The sequence below is a fragment of the Melopsittacus undulatus genome, chromosome 5 (assembly GCF_012275295.1).
Source record: "Melopsittacus undulatus isolate bMelUnd1 chromosome 5, bMelUnd1.mat.Z, whole genome shotgun sequence".
Taxonomy (NCBI): domain Eukaryota; kingdom Metazoa; phylum Chordata; class Aves; order Psittaciformes; family Psittaculidae; genus Melopsittacus; species Melopsittacus undulatus.
In genome coordinates, this window is record NC_047531.1 from 14,389,263 (window position 1) to 14,404,637 (window position 15,375).

Consider the following 15,375-nt stretch of genomic DNA (forward strand, 5'->3'; position numbering starts at 1 on the left):
TCAAACTTTTTCAGGTGCCCAGGAATGCAAAGTTGACAAGTTACATCGTTTACGGATTATTTAATTGGAAGCACGCATTCTGAATAACCACAAACATGCATTATGAAGAGAAACAGGAATCAGGTATCACTTCAGTCTCCTGTCATCATAAAGATCAAAAAAAAATGTATTCCTTGAAATGCAGAGGAAAACTAATGGCAAATTATTGTGTCATTCAAGGGTCTTTAGTTGCTCATCATACACCCGATTCTCCAAACAAGCACCACTTCTCTTAGCAAGTACAGTTCCCAAATTGCATCTCGCACAACAAAGCTGTGAGACAAGGTGCTTACAACACAATGATGAAAGAAATTTGGGAGCCAACATGGCTGACAAATAGTACAAATAGTATGGAAGAGAAGTGCCACTCACTCGGGACACAAGCAGAAATAATCAGCTGACAAACACAGGATGGGAGAATGACTGTCTAGACAACAGTATTCCGGAAAAGGATCTGAAGGATTGATTAGCAGTTCCTGACTGAACATGAGTCAATGTGCTGCTATTGCAAAAGGAACAAACATCACACAAGGAATGACAAGCAGACATTGCCTAAAGCACACACTAAAAGATTCTCCTGCTTTACCTGATCAAGCTTTCCTGTCCACTTTTGAACATAGATTAATTGGTCAAAGATAAGAACAGCATCATCTAGAAGGAAAGGATGAAATAACTGCAGCTATTTCATGCAAGGAAAAGGAGACAGTCATGGCAAGTTTTCATAAGCACATAATGATATATTCAAGAGGAAAACTACTCCAGTGCTAAACACTTCCTAGTAGTAAGGTTGCTAAGCACTGACTACAAAAGCTGCAGATGCTTTATTACCAGCATTTTAAAGAACAGGCTCACTAACATCCTTCAGAAGCAACAGAAAGGGTTGACTTGGCTTTGAAAAAGTAATACAGATTAAATTCCTCAAAACTCTAAACATATTTTAACTATGTTTCTATGATCATCTCCAAAAACAAAAATCAGTCCTTTTCATTACATAATGTTTGAGACCTTTTCAACAAATTAAACACATGTGACTATTAAATAAAAAAGGGACATCTCCTTCCAGGTTAGTCTCCTGGCTCTCGAATCACTGGGAGGGAGACAGTGGTCACCTCAAAGACATTGTGTCAGCTTCTCACAAAAGGACACATAGCAAGAAAACAAGAAAAAGCAAAACAAAAAAAAAAGATTCCTTGATGATGCATTGCTATATGGGGGGGAAAAAAAAAACAACACAGTAACAAAAGAAATTTCAGATTGAAAGTGAAGCAAAACCTTCATATTTCAAACCTTATGTGCAGAACCACAAAGACAGGCTTGAAAGGACTTTGAAAGATTACCTAGTTTGTTCCCCTGTACCTCCACAGAATCAAATACAAATCCAGCAGGAAAGCAAACAGAAGACCAAAAAACCACCCACATGCAGCCATCAAAGTCTCTCAAAACTAAAGAAATGAAGCAGCACATCTCCCAGGGGTGCAAACTCTGCTCAAAGTGTCTTGTCTCAGCTGCTGAATACATTCAAGTGTCACAAACGGTCCAAGCAGCCAAAGTGCTCTCCTCAGGATTGTCTCTGATCCCGAGACTCAAATTATGAAGAACTTTATAGACCAAAACTTACATGGTGAATTACACTCAGAAATGAAGTGGAAACTCTGGAACCTTGAACCAGGCTGAAAATGTGAAACCCTATTTTATTCTGAAGTTTCCTTTCTGTGGTGCCAGTTAGGGAAGCAAAGAGATGAGTCAAAGACAGACACTCTTGCAGCAGTGCAAAAAGCTGCTGATATCTCTGTGGTAGGAGTAAAAGAACCAATTATAGCTTCCTTGACAGAGAAGTCAATGACTCCATCACATGCTCTCTGAACTCCCAGAATCAATATTAGCCCATCCTAGATAACACAAAGAGTGAAGGCGAGGATGTCGTCTCACGGCTGGAAGGGAGAATACTTTTTCATTTGTTACTTAACTCACCATTGCTCCATCATCTTTCCACTGAATCTAACCCAGCTAGTAGCCACACAAGTCCAACACTGAGAATGGTGGCAAAAGCCCTCAATCAGTGAAAGAGGAACACCACCAGTGTCATCAGTATACAACTAACTGAAATAACATTAGCCTTCACAAATATTCCCCCGTATCTCCAGATACGTAGTGAATGGGAAAGTTGAGATCTCAGAAGGGCACTATGTAAAAAGGTGTTAATGAACCAGCCAGCTCTGGGCTGTCCCCTAGAAGATGACAGACATTCAAAATACCACGTCCATACTAAAGACTGCTTTGGGGAGGCATATGTTAGAAAAAAGAAAAACAAGCGAACAACGACAACCACACAACTTTTTTAGTCTGATTTTAAGGCAATTTCATCACTTCATCAACACTTATTTAAGACTAGTCTTATGACAGAGATGACTTAAAAACTTCAGCCTTCTTATTCTGCTCTCCAATAGAATATAATCAGTGTTTTGGGATGGGGGGGGGGGGGGCTATCCAAAACCTGTGAGTTGAGATCATTCCATTTCTGAAAGATACTGAGAGTCATTGCTTATATCAAAGACAATGGAAAATATAATCCTTATCTGACATCCTAAACTTACATAAAAGCCTCCATGACAATGTATCACGTGTCAAAAATCTTCCTACAGAAAATGTGTGGGTCTTTGCTATCTTAGCTATAAGATAGCTAAGAATCAGAGAGTATTTCCATAAAACAAGAATGGGCTCCCACGGCTCCAGTGAAGGGAGCACTGGTACCCTGCCAACCTCACCCTCAGTGCCCCATGGTACCTCACAGCCCCACAAAGAGTTATAAGCTGTAACAATAAAACTAACATCATCTTCCAATTGTTCTTTAGTTATATGAGCCCACAAGTTCACTATGTTTGGCCTTGCCTCACCCCTAAACAGATATTTAGGCAGCTCAACAGAAGTTTTCAATATAGCTCATCATCAGTAGCTACATTAGTCCAAGACAGAAATACAACCTGAATTCCACATAGAAGCATAAGAGTAACACAGGAGAACAGAGGAAACAAGATTGAACTCTTCATTTGGAGCTGAATGCAAGAGAGGCTGATAAAGCATTTGTGCTAAACAAAAGACATTGTATTAGAAGTCTTGCGTGTTGGCGACAGAGATGCTGTTGAGCTAAACCAACCAAGCACATTTATAGCAAAGTTAACTTGCAGTCAAAATAGTGATTGCAGAATGAAGGTAAAGATGTCTCAGTTATCTTTCAACAGGACTGCTAGCAAGACTAGGTGGCTGCAACTCAGAGAAGGGCACAAGCCAATTGATTTGGCTTTTGTCTATGTGCAAATCAATACTGCTCCTGTGATCAGCAAATTCACCATCTTTTTCCTCCTGTAAACTTCAACTTACAGCACAAAGTCATGTGCCATAGGAGATGGCCACACCTCACACACCCCTTGGGAAGGCAGATTTATGGCTTCATCACACTGAAAATACCAAGCACTATTTAAACTTGTCCGAGTTAAACTGGTATATTTTGCTGTACAGAACAACTTGAGGATCTGGAATGCCATTCGACTTATAAATTAGACAATGGTTTTTAATTATTCTTCTTAATCTTTCCATCCTAATAAAAAAAAAGGCCTTCCCGACAAACACTGAGAAGCTTTGTGCTCAGTAGAAGAACCACCACCTACATTCCAGAAAGAGTTAACTGCATTCTTACAGATTCAGGTAAACCACAGAAATCAGATGATACAGCAGTATGCAGATCTGGTGAGACAATAAGAAAAACTGATTCTGTGTATACTGATTATCTAACAGAACTTGTATCTTAACTCTAAAAAGCAGCTAGGAGATATTTATGTAGCCTGCAATTTATTTATTACACCTACAAGCTTGCAGTTTGCACCAACCTTTGAAAGCTACACTTACCTATTTGCTACCTGCAGAGCATCCACAGATATGCAATCTTAAATGACTCATCTGAACAAAGGGTTTGGTTATTGTTCTAAACAATATTGTTCTGTTAGGTTCTGAATTCACACAGCAAAGTACACAGCATTTATGTAAGCCAATTCCAGTTGAAGTCTACAATATTAAGATACTATTAACAGCAAGAAGAAATATCTTACCTTTCCTACCCCTACATCAGCATACTTTGTGCTAAACACTCCATATAACTGACCACTTTGTGCAATTCCATCACTAGTCTGACACAACAGCTAAAGGTGTGATTCAAAACATATGGTATTTCAAAGTGAAATACAGAAGCTTAACCTTCTGTTCTGGAAATAGATGTACCAAAACCCAGACTAAGCAAACTTTTTCAGAACCAGAAATACTCTGATGTGTATTTCACCTTTAGCATCTTGAGGGATAATACACAACTGACAAAACCTATAGCCTCAGAGATAAGAACACATAACTGCAGTACAAAGGGTGTCCCATATAAGCATAATAATATTCTTCATTACAGCAGGATGCATATCTACTAGGAAATTAACTGGCAGTATGTCTGTCTAGTAGTAAATGAACTCAGAGTAAAGCAACCTGCTCAGCAAAACACAATTAGATATCATCACGGGCTAGCAGGCAGAAGGTTAAAAATTTGAAGAGAAGCTTGTTATTCATATTAACCACTCCTCAAAGTGGGAATCAGTCAGGCTGTGCAAGTGAGCAACAGCCACCTGGTTACCAGCAACCCTTCAGTGCAACCAGGTGGCTGTTGCCTGGTTATTCATCCATTTTGGCATGTCACAGTAGAAATGTGCAGCACACAGCATGTGCTGCAAAATTCAGATTGAAAATGCAGATGAGGTCTGATGTTGATACAAGCCTGGCGCTCTTTATACAAAGGATGCATATGCTTGGTACAACTAATCAAGGATTCTCAAAGGGGTTTTATAATGTATCCATTTTACCAGGGTAGATAAACGCATCAGTATTAAAAAAGAAATCTATTTGGAAATATAATAATCCCATCATTAAAAAGAAAATATATAAGCAGGTCTGTGGTGCTAAATGCAAGTTTGATCTGTGAAATTCATTCTACATGAATTTTAAAGAACTATATAGCAATATACAACTCTTTCTCCTGCCTCCCCTATCATAGCTCTAGAGCACAATAGCTTATACAATAATTGGGTGTGAAGATTTTGCAGACAGGTCTCATGCAGGTGAGTGAGCATACACCTTAAAGCACAATCCTCGTGAAAAATTAGATTACTTTAGGTCAGTATTTCAACGTTTTGCAATGGTCACATAACAAGGCTGTCACTCCCACCCCAGGGGTACAGAGGGCCCAAATTAAACAGTGGGTTTTTGTTACTAACTTGAATAGCCTTTTAGAAGCCAAATCACAGAAAACCATAGAATGAATTTAAATCAGACTAAGCATCTTTTTGTGACTATATTATATTTACACAAATAAAGAGGATCTTTGTAGTAAGCTGCATTTTCTGGTTGAGCCAAAGCTCACTATTGAGAAACCGCAACTGTATCTCTCTAGCAGGCATGAGGTTTCAGTGACAACAGCCTTGGTAAGTGAGGAAGAGCTGGACAGCGATCCATGTGCAAGTATCCGAGAGGATTTACTGAACATAGAAAATGTTATTTAAGGAATATCACTTAATTGTTTAGAGACCAGGGGGCAGTTATTCAAATAAGGGGAACAGCCTTTGGCCGCTTATTTTCAGTATTAGAAAAAAATGCTTCATAGTGTTTTTTAGCTCACAAATTAGGCAAAAAAAATGTTTCAATTGTGAAACAGCATACTATACTCAATAATAATAAATTATAGTAACACAAAAAGAAAAGAAACAACAAATAGACTGATAGGTGGGCTGCAATGTGAAATATTTGGCTGTAACTATCCAAGCATGCCATTCCAGGGAGTCTCAGACTGATTTTTGAGCCTCTGCCCACCCTAGTAAAGAAAGGCGGGTGGCAGGACTAATCAATATCTCGTAGCCCAGCTGTGATCTGGCAAATAAAGAAGTCAGGCAAATAAATCCCACTGATGAGCTGTGTAATTTAACGTTCGGAGGACAGCAACACCTGGGCTCAACTCCAAATGGGACGGAGCGGCACTGCTCCAGCGGGGCTGGCTCCGGCGTTGACACACGCACACACCAACACACACACCCCAACACAAAGGAGCGCTCCGGCTCCTCCGGCTTTTTCCACGACAGGCACCACGCCGCGTTCAAATGCAACGTCAACACAGAGAAAGCCGCTTACTACGCTAGTAGGTCTGTGTAACAGTTCAGCTGCGTTTGTGATAGAGAGGGCTATTGTCCGGGACGAGCCACCGCCGCTCACCGAGCGCTGACGATTTTCATCGGCAGTGTCAAAACAGATAATACATAAAAATCACAGTGCCTCTCTCCGACCACTCCGTAAGTCAAAGCAAGGAGCTTCACAGCTCCGCAGAGTTCAACAAATAGGCAAGGAAGCGCGGCTCCCACAAGCGACACTTTGTCCTGTTTCAGCGACAAACCCCCTCCAGGCGAACAATGCCCGCGGCCCCGCTACCGCTTCACCCCCGGCTGCCGCTTCCACCGACGGTGACCGGCTGCCCGCCGGGTCGCCGCTGGCAGCGGTATCTGCCAAAGCTGCTTTGTTCCCTGCGGAACACCAGCCTTTCCACCCAGCGCCAGCGGGGAGAAACCGAGCACCCGCCTGAGAGCTGGGGCACTGGGACCGGCCCCATCCGCGGCCAGCGGCCCCTCTTTGTGGCTCCGTGGGCAAGGGGCCGCTCCTCGGCTGTCCCGCCGGGACTTCCGACGCCGCTGGCACGGGCGGGACGCTACCTCCGCTCCGCCGCGGGCTGCGCTCCCTGCCGGCACCGCCGTCCCCCGCGCTGCCCGCTCGCTGCCCGCACTCACCCACGCCGTACTTCTCGTGCTCCGTGGGTATCCACATGCTTGCGGCTGCCTCCCGCCCGCTCGGCGGCAGCCCCTGCGCTGGGAGCGGCGGTGCCGGGAGCGCGCCCGCTGCTCCCGGTGCGCTTTAGCCGCAGCTGCCCGGCCCCGGCGGCGAAAGCATTGTTCACCCCGGCGGGCTGGCGGACCAACGAGCTGAGGCACGCTCGCCGCCAGCCACTTATAAGCCCGGTCCCGCTGCACGCCGGGGAACGTAGTGCCTCGGCGCAGCCGCGCCCCTCGTCGCCCGCGGCCGGGGAGAGACTACGAGCCCCGGCTGGCCCCGCGTTCCCCGTCGGGCGGGGCGGGGCGGGGCGGAGCTCTGCTCCCGGAGGCCGTCCCACGCCGGGGCGGGGGGAGCGGCAGCAGCATGGCTGCGTCCTGCGGGGCCGGACGGACCCTGGGGCGGGGAGGTGAGTGTGCGGCCGGGACTCCCCGCTCCCCTCCTGCTGGTGGCTCTGCGGCCCCGGCTTGGGCGGTGGGACGGGGCCGACGCGGCGGGGAACCGGGAGTGGGCAGCGGCGAACACGTGTGGCACAGCCGGGAGCCGTCCAGGCCCGGCGTGGTGAGGTGCGGGCCCCGCCGATGACCCGTCGGAGTGGGGGGAGCCAGGGGCACCCCGTCCCCGCCTCGTGGCGGTTACGAGTCGTTCTCGTGGTTCTGCGGGAGCTGTTCCTTCTCTTAGCAAAGCCTAGCGCTGGGTGCATGGAGCTGCGGGGACAGGGAGAGACTTCAACGGCACGTTGTGCTGAGGAGGGAGCAGGTGCCGGCAGTGTGCCAGGGAAGTGGGACACTGGCTGGTAGTTTGGGTGACTTTTGGACTTATACAGAAATCCATGCCTCGCCACACACATGCAGAGAGATGGAGAAAAGCAAGTGGTACAGTGAGGAGTACAAATGCACTATGGGGATGACAACCAGGAGTAAGTCAGGCATCGTAAGCAGCAAGAGCAGCAAGTTTTCCATCCTTGTTGAGAGGTCTGTGTGTCTGTGCCCTTCTAGAAGCAGCTTAGAGAAAGCTCACCATAGGTGGACTGCAAGAAATCCTCAGGCTGAACTGATCCTTGTGAGAGAAACACAGGCGTTGTGAGGCAGGAGCACGAGCTCTGGTTACAACTGTGGGAAGGTAGAAATGGAAAGAAGTGGGAAAACACGGTGATACGATGCTGCTCTGCAGGCCTCACCAGGTATAGGTTATCTCTGAGTACATCTGGTTTTAAAAAAGTGTTCTACAATTAAGTCATTACTCTGAACTGGTAACCAGAAATTTTATGGGATGACTCAGTTTGAGCTGAACATAAAAATACTTTCATGTTTTTACATTTAAGAGAGGAGGGTTTAGGTTTTTTCAGTTCAGTTGGCTTTTAGCCTCTACTGTCAAATTATGTTGGATTTTTAAGTCACTGATAGTGTGAAAGGCACAGTGGAAGGAAGTCATATGCAAAGAAGTAGTTTCAAACCTAGAGTAAGAGTGCACTTACTCTGTGTTTATCCTAGTTTTCAAACTGTGGTACTGGGAGATCCTTTAAGTGACCTTTTTGTTGTTTCTATAGTACTACCTTGCTTCTGTTCATAAAAATAATATTACTTTATTCTGGTAGTTGAAGCAATAGATTTACTTTAGTTATGTGTTGCAGTGTGTTGACATGAGCATCTCCTAGCTGAAAAAGGCAGACCTGTCTAGAGGGCTTCCACACTGGTGTAACTACACCCAGCAGCAAAGCTGTGCCACTCAACTGTTGTAAAGGACATGCCCTTCAGTCTGTACTAGTCTGTGTGTGAAACAGTATATAGGTCTGTGGAGTATGAGAGATTATGAGGTTACCCTGAGGGTTTTTCAGGTCACTCTATTACAGACATGAGCACAAGTACTAAGAAAAGTTTGTTTTGTTGGAATTCAGAGGCTTGGGCAGTTTTCCTTTCCAGGAGCTCAAGCACTCATTGAAAGGGCTGGTGAGCTTTGCTCCCAAACTCACTTTGCATCTGTCGTGGTTTAAGCCCAGCCGTAAATCAGAACCACGCAGTCTCTCTCTCACTCCCCCCCCCTTCTCCTGCCCCGCTCCTGGGGGGGATGGGGAGGAGAATCAAAAGAATGTAGCTCCCCCAGGTTGAGATAAGAGCAGTCCAGTAACTGAAGTATAACACAAACCACTACTGCTACCACCAATAATGATAAGGGAAATAACAAGGGAAGAGAATACAACCCCTCACCACCAACTGACCAATACCCAGCCCAACCAAGCAGTGATGTAATCCTTCTGGGTACCTGCCCCCAGTTTGTATACTGAGCATGATGTGCTGTGGTATGGAATACCTCTTTGGTTAGTTTGGGTCAGGTGTCCTGTCTCTGCTTCCTTCTGGCTTCCCCTCCTCCCTGGCGGAGCCTGAGATTCACAAAGTCCTTGGTCAGAGTAAACATTACTGAGCAGTAACTAAAACCATTGGTGTTATCAGCGCTGTTCCCAGACTGAAAGTCAAAACCACAGCACTGTACCAGCTACTAAGGAGAAAAATGACTGCTACTGCTGAACCCAGGACAGCATCCTCTGACAGATCCTTTAGGCTCTCTAGGGTGACAAAATGTGTAAAAGTCACTACTGAAAATAAAAAAAAATAGGTGCCAGCCTAAACTCACTTCCACCTCAGCCTGTAGACATCCATATACCAGGCTATCCCTATCTCCATAAGACAAGACTGCCAATGCACTGGCTGGGAGTCTTGAAATCGTGCCACCACCTTTTAACTGCTGTCTGTCATGTTAACTATGACTGACTTTAGCATGTTTGTATTAGGCACAGAGCCTGTCCTTCTTCCCTTGAACAAAGACAAGAATACCCAATTGCTGAAATAGCCTTTTCAAAATTATTAATTTAGAACCCAGTTGCTTAGAGTAAACAGATCTTATACCATAAATCGCATTGTCTGTGGGCAAAGAAATACCTCACCCTAATATTTACCATTTCCCTGTCTCTGAGCAAAATCCTTACTCTTTCAGAGGTTTCAATTCTCTGGCATCATGTTGTACTTACATGTGCCCCTGAGGTGTGTCACTTCTTTGGAGACTGGATATCGGAAAATTAAATAGCGCTTTTTCCTGTCTTGCTATTTTCTGTTTATTAGAAAGGCAAAAGCAGGAAAGCCTGTGCTTTTGTATTCTAATCCAGGACTGTGTTGCTTTCTAGTTAGCTCCCTCCAGCAAGCCTTCACCAAGTGTTTTTTAATAAACATATCAATGCCCACAACACAATTTGTTCAGTTTAATTATGCTACTTATCTACATTTCTTACAGCATCTGCCAGTGTGTTTTAAAATGAGGTTTCTTCTGGAAGTGTGTCTTTCATAGTTTCATCTGCAGTCTGGCAGTTATGGTTTCCTACTCTGGGTCTTTAAGTGCTCAAATGCTTTTTAATACCATGCTGCTGGAGTGTACCATGCCAGAGCACAGCACATTATTCTTATTCCTTCCACATTCCTCTCGTGTCCCCTTTTTAAGGGAATTCAGTTTACTGTAGAAAACTAAAGTTTGAAGCCTTGGGTGACATGGTTTAGTGTGAGGTGTCCCTGTCCATGGCAGGGGGGTTGGAGCTAGATGATCTTAAGGTCCTTTCCAGCCCTAACTATTCTACGATTCTATGATTCTATGACTGGTCTTGTGTAAGTCTACCTTTTTTCATTGCTACCTAGAGGACATTTTAGTGAAAGTTGTTTTGTTCCTGATACTATAAGCATCACATCTTTAGCCCAGTAGTTCTCTCCGTTGAGGGTGTTGTGAGAGCCGCTCAACTCAGTGGACTCTGGGATCCAGGGGTTCCTCTTTCCTGGTTATTGAAAGTCAGTCCCATGTCCTCTCAGACCTGAGAGGTTTCTCTGTCCAAATCAAGGGATGTAATCCTCTTCAGATTCACAAGCACGTTCTCAGGCCACTTGAATATCAGCATGACCTCTAAGTCAGTTTAACATCCATGCCTGAGCTTTGGTCCTCCTATCCAGTCACTGGGTCAGACATTGAGTCTTTCCAGGTAAGGATCTCCTACTCACTGACTGTTCCAGCTTGATGTTCGCTACCTGATGCATAACCAAATCTGGTATTTCCAATGCTCTCACCTGAACTATCTCAGCCTCACACAATATCAGTGATACCTCAGTCCTGTGTGTCTTTTAAGATTTCACTTCCCCAGAGAACCCAACAACATACCCCCCCCCCCACAAGCCTTTTTGAAGCCAGCTGCCTCTTACATACTGCCCCTCCCAAACACCTGAAACCCAGCCCTTTCTCATGATGCCTTTGGCAAGCTTTTTGAGCTTCGCACTCTATTCTTTAAGTTCAGTGCTTCTCATGTCATGCCCAGTGGTTCCTCATTTTAGCTAAACCTGAGATAGGGGCCCAGTCATTGTCCTGTGTATCTTAGCACCCTTTCTGCCCTGTTTGGTTTTGGCTGCCAGAAGCTGGGCTTGCTGTCTCATCACTGTGCCCTCAGGGTATGCCCTCTGCAGTTCCAGCCTCTGCCAGCCTGAGGATTTGGTGGGCATTTTAGCTTCCAGTTAACTGTCTTCATAGACTTTGTGATTTTCCCCATTTGCTTGTGAATCAGCAAAAAAAGGGCTTGATCTGGCTTTTCTCTTCTGTCCTTTGTGGCTCTCCAGCTTTTCACACTGTCCTCTCTGCAGCCTGCTTTTCATTTCTTACTCATTGCCTCTGTTCCTTAGCTGTCATCTACCTCTTAGATGTCCCCTGTGATGCTCTAATGACAATTCCTCAGCTAGTTACTCCCAACATTACTTCAGCCCCTCCTGCCCCTGCTCTCTCTGTCACCCAGCTTAGGTATTCCTTTTCTCCTGTCCCTTTCCCTAATGAGCCACCAGCCTCTGCTCTCCACAACTCTTCCTTTGGTCCCATCTCTCCTGTTCTGTTGCCACGTTTCTCAGGAGCTGCTGCCCACAAACTGCTTCTGGATCCTGTTTTCACCTCTGCTCTCCATACTTATTCTGTTGGAGTTTTTTTTTCCCCTTTTTTAAATTATTTTCTTTCTTTCGTGCTTTTCCACCTCTTAATACCTGTGTATCATTCCCTTTCACCATATCACTGACAGGGAAACCCTTTAACTGCATCTTCAGCAGAGCAACACTGGTGCAGTGTGAGCTTTATCTAAGGTGTTCTGTACCACCACACCCTCTAACATAGCTTGTAATAGCAAACACAAAGGAGACTGTCACTGCAATAATAACATCAGGAGGCCCTTCCTCTAAATTTCCCAAAAGATAAATATAATTCCACAAGCCCCTTCTGATATACCATAGCAAGTTTCACACAGTTCCACAAACAACCTCAAATATATGATAATACATGTGATAATCACCTTTCCCCTTTCTTATCAGTGCCAATGTTGAAGTTGAACCTGTTCAAGGCTGTGCCTCAGTAGTTCCTTTAATGGCATTAGTTCCTGTAGTGACCAAAGATGAGTTACTGTCTCTGTTATCACCTGCTCATTAATGTTTGCTTATGTGTAGTCTACCACTTCCCTTGTTACTTTTTTAATATATACATACATATACTGAATAGTCCTTAACCAAATAATGAACCAGATGCCCTCCCACCCCACACACGCTTATACTACACCTCCTATTCAGATCAGCCCTGAGTGAGCAGGTTACCCTGGGTTATTTCCTGCATCTTCATATATCACAGCTTGTGTGGCTATGAACAGGGAGCGGCTGTCTGATGCTGCCATAGGTGAAAACCCCAGCAAGGGGATAGAGCAGCCATTGCCCCAAGCATAGAGCTGCCACTTCTTTGTTCATTCATTCATCAGAGTTCCTCCAACATTAGCCTCTATCAGCCTACCTCTATCTGCTTGTTTCTGTTAGATGGTTTGAGGCTGGTATCCTACTCAGTACCCTTTCCTTAAAAACCTGGCCAGTTTCAAATGTTATTACACATGGTTCTATCCTTAGTTGTCTCCCTACAGGGCATTTCCAAGCATCTAGCGTACAAGTGGTTATCTGTTTCTTGGGTTAAATGTAGGTGTTCAGTAGAGGATTTCAAGACCCGGGGCTTCTACCATACCAGACATTTTTGGAGAGAGGATTCCCTCTACCAGCAGGCATTATAAGCTCTAAAAAGGATCTTGGTTTGCCGCAGGTTAATCATTGTAAACTGAACAACTAGCAATTGCACCTGGAGGGCAGGTTCACTAATTAATTCTGTAAGTGTGACACAGTTATTTTAGCATGATTACAAGAATGAGTCTCCTAAAGCAGTATTAGTTAAAAATGTTTTAAGGGCATCTGTTGCGATATTTAATTAAAAGTGCAATCTCATAGTCACTTTAAGCAGTTATCTAATTAAGCATATGGATCTTGTGGAGGACTGGGAGTTACTGAGTTATTGGTAAAATCACCTTTTATGTGTTTCTGTGTTTGAAAAGACAAAACCTTTTAATGTAACTGTGTCCTGGGTTCAGCAGTAGCAGTCATTTTTCTCCTTCTCAGTAGCTGCTGCAGTGCTGTGTTTTGACTTTTAGCCTGGGAACAGCGCTGATAACACCGATGGTTTTAGTTGCTGCTTAGTAATGTTTACTCTGACCAAGGACTTTCTGAGTCTCATGCTCTGCCAGGGAGGAGGGGAAGCCAGGAGGAAGCAGAGACAGGACACCTGACCCAGACTAGCCAAAGAGGTATTCCATACCACAGCACGTCATGCCCAGGATATGTAGACTGGGGCAGTTACCCAGAAGGGCTAGATCACTGCTTGGGTCAGGCTGGGTATCAGTCTGCGGGTGGTGAGAGATTGTATTCTCTTCTCTTGTTATTTCCCTTATCATTATTATTATTGGTGGTAGCAGTAGTGCTTTTGTGTTATACCTTAGTTACTGGACTGTTCTTATCTCAAACTGGGGAAGCTACATTCTTTCGATTCTGCTCCCCATCCCTCTGGGAGTAGGGGGAGGAAGAAGGGGAAGTGAGCAAGCAGCTGTGTGGTTTTGGGTTGCTGTCTGGGCTTAAACCATGACAAACTGTTACATCAATTTTTAGTGCTTTTAGCCTTCATAGCACATTTCTTTAAAAATTATAGTGGGGGAACATACAAGTGAATATACAATATGCAAGTGAAATTGAGTATTTAATTGAATTGTAGCTATTCATTAATAAATAATATAATGTATTGCTTGGTAATATAGATCTGATCTACCTGCGATCCTGTCATAGTTGTTACATGTGTGTTACAAATGTGCAGTGTATTTTATCTGAAGACCAAGGGACATCCCCACACCTTGGCATGAATATGTAATTGCCATTAGCGCAAGGCATAGGATATATTATATTCTCCAAAATAATAAAAGTAAAGCGTCTTTCTTATTATTGTTACTTTTGTGTTTTTAAATAATAAAGGCTTGTTATTTGGTTTTCTCTGAATTTAGAAAACTTTGGTAGCTTATAAAAGCAAAGATGGATGGCCTTCATCCTTGTTAGATCTAATGTCTTTAACTGCCTACTAGTGGACATACATCTGTATTTAATTCCAGTAATCTAATTCTAGTAATCTAAGCCAATTCTCGCCCGCTCAGTAGCAGGTAAAGGCTTCGATACATGAACAAATCACCAAGCATCAGCTGTTCTATATACTGTCTGGAGCACTTTGAGAAATAAGCTGCTTCGGATGCCCTGGTGGGTATGTACACAGCTTAAACATGATAACTTGTTTGCGTGTTAAAGCCTTTAAGTTGTTTGAAATCTCTGCTCAGGCCTTCTGTTACCTGTGGGAGAGCAACAGTGATTGGTGGCTCATCAGTCCACACACTGATGAAGACCTTTAAACTGTCCCAGTATTAACAAATGCCTAAATCTTATTTGAAGAGGGTAAGAATTACCTGAATAAATAATGGATGTAGACATGCTTTGTTTAGACCTAGAGGTGTGGACTAGGGAGCTATTACCAGCCTTTTAAATGTCAAAGTGTAACACAGATGCCAGGATAGTTCGTTACACCTATTGAAACACCTTGTTCACTCTTTAGTTTTGTTTTTACAGGGGAGTACTGGTTTTCTGGAAGTTGTAAATCCTTGTTGCCAGTGATGCCTGACACAAGGTGTGCGTATCCTATAAATAGGTGACAGACTTCTCCCTTTGAGACTTGAAGGGATGCAGGGTTTAAGATAGGGTCTGGTTACAATAAAAGTAAACAGGGAAAGGGAAAAAAAGGGCTGAAATAAGATGAAATTTAAAGTGTTAAGTATTGTAACTTCAGTATAGCTGAAATTCTTGTCTGTCCAAACAGCTTTCATAACCCTTCCCAGTCCTGTGGGCTTCTTTCAATCATGTCCTGTCTTGCAGCTTCTGCTAGAACTCTTCATCCTTGTGTGAGCATCTGCATCCTGAAACTACAATTGCTCCCAGACTCCCCCTGAGGCTTCTGCCTCACATCCTCATCCACAAACTCTCAGCA

At 44.1% G+C, this 15,375-nt stretch overlaps 2 protein-coding genes across 3 annotated transcripts in view; one reads left to right on the forward strand and one right to left on the reverse strand.

Moving 5' to 3' along the window:
• Positions 1-6,988, reverse strand: part of DOCK4 (dedicator of cytokinesis 4) — a 243,440-nt gene extending 236,452 nt beyond the window's left edge. The window contains exon 1 of the mRNA XM_034063029.1: positions 6,897-6,988. Coding sequence (XP_033918920.1) covers positions 6,897-6,933 — 37 coding nt within the window. The 5' untranslated portion in view covers positions 6,934-6,988. The remainder of the gene's footprint in view (positions 1-6,896) is intronic.
• A 304-nt stretch (positions 6,989-7,292) lies between these two features.
• The window catches only part of ZNF277 (zinc finger protein 277), a 52,516-nt gene continuing 44,433 nt past the window's right edge, over positions 7,293-15,375 (forward strand). The window contains exon 1 of one of the 2 annotated variants that reach the window (XM_034063366.1): positions 7,293-7,345. In XM_034063366.1, coding sequence (XP_033919257.1) covers positions 7,303-7,345 — 43 coding nt within the window. In that variant the 5' untranslated portion in view covers positions 7,293-7,302. Of the gene's footprint in view, positions 7,346-8,054; positions 8,120-15,375 lie in introns of those variants that run through there. The other variant, XM_031053617.2, reaches the window with a different exon arrangement.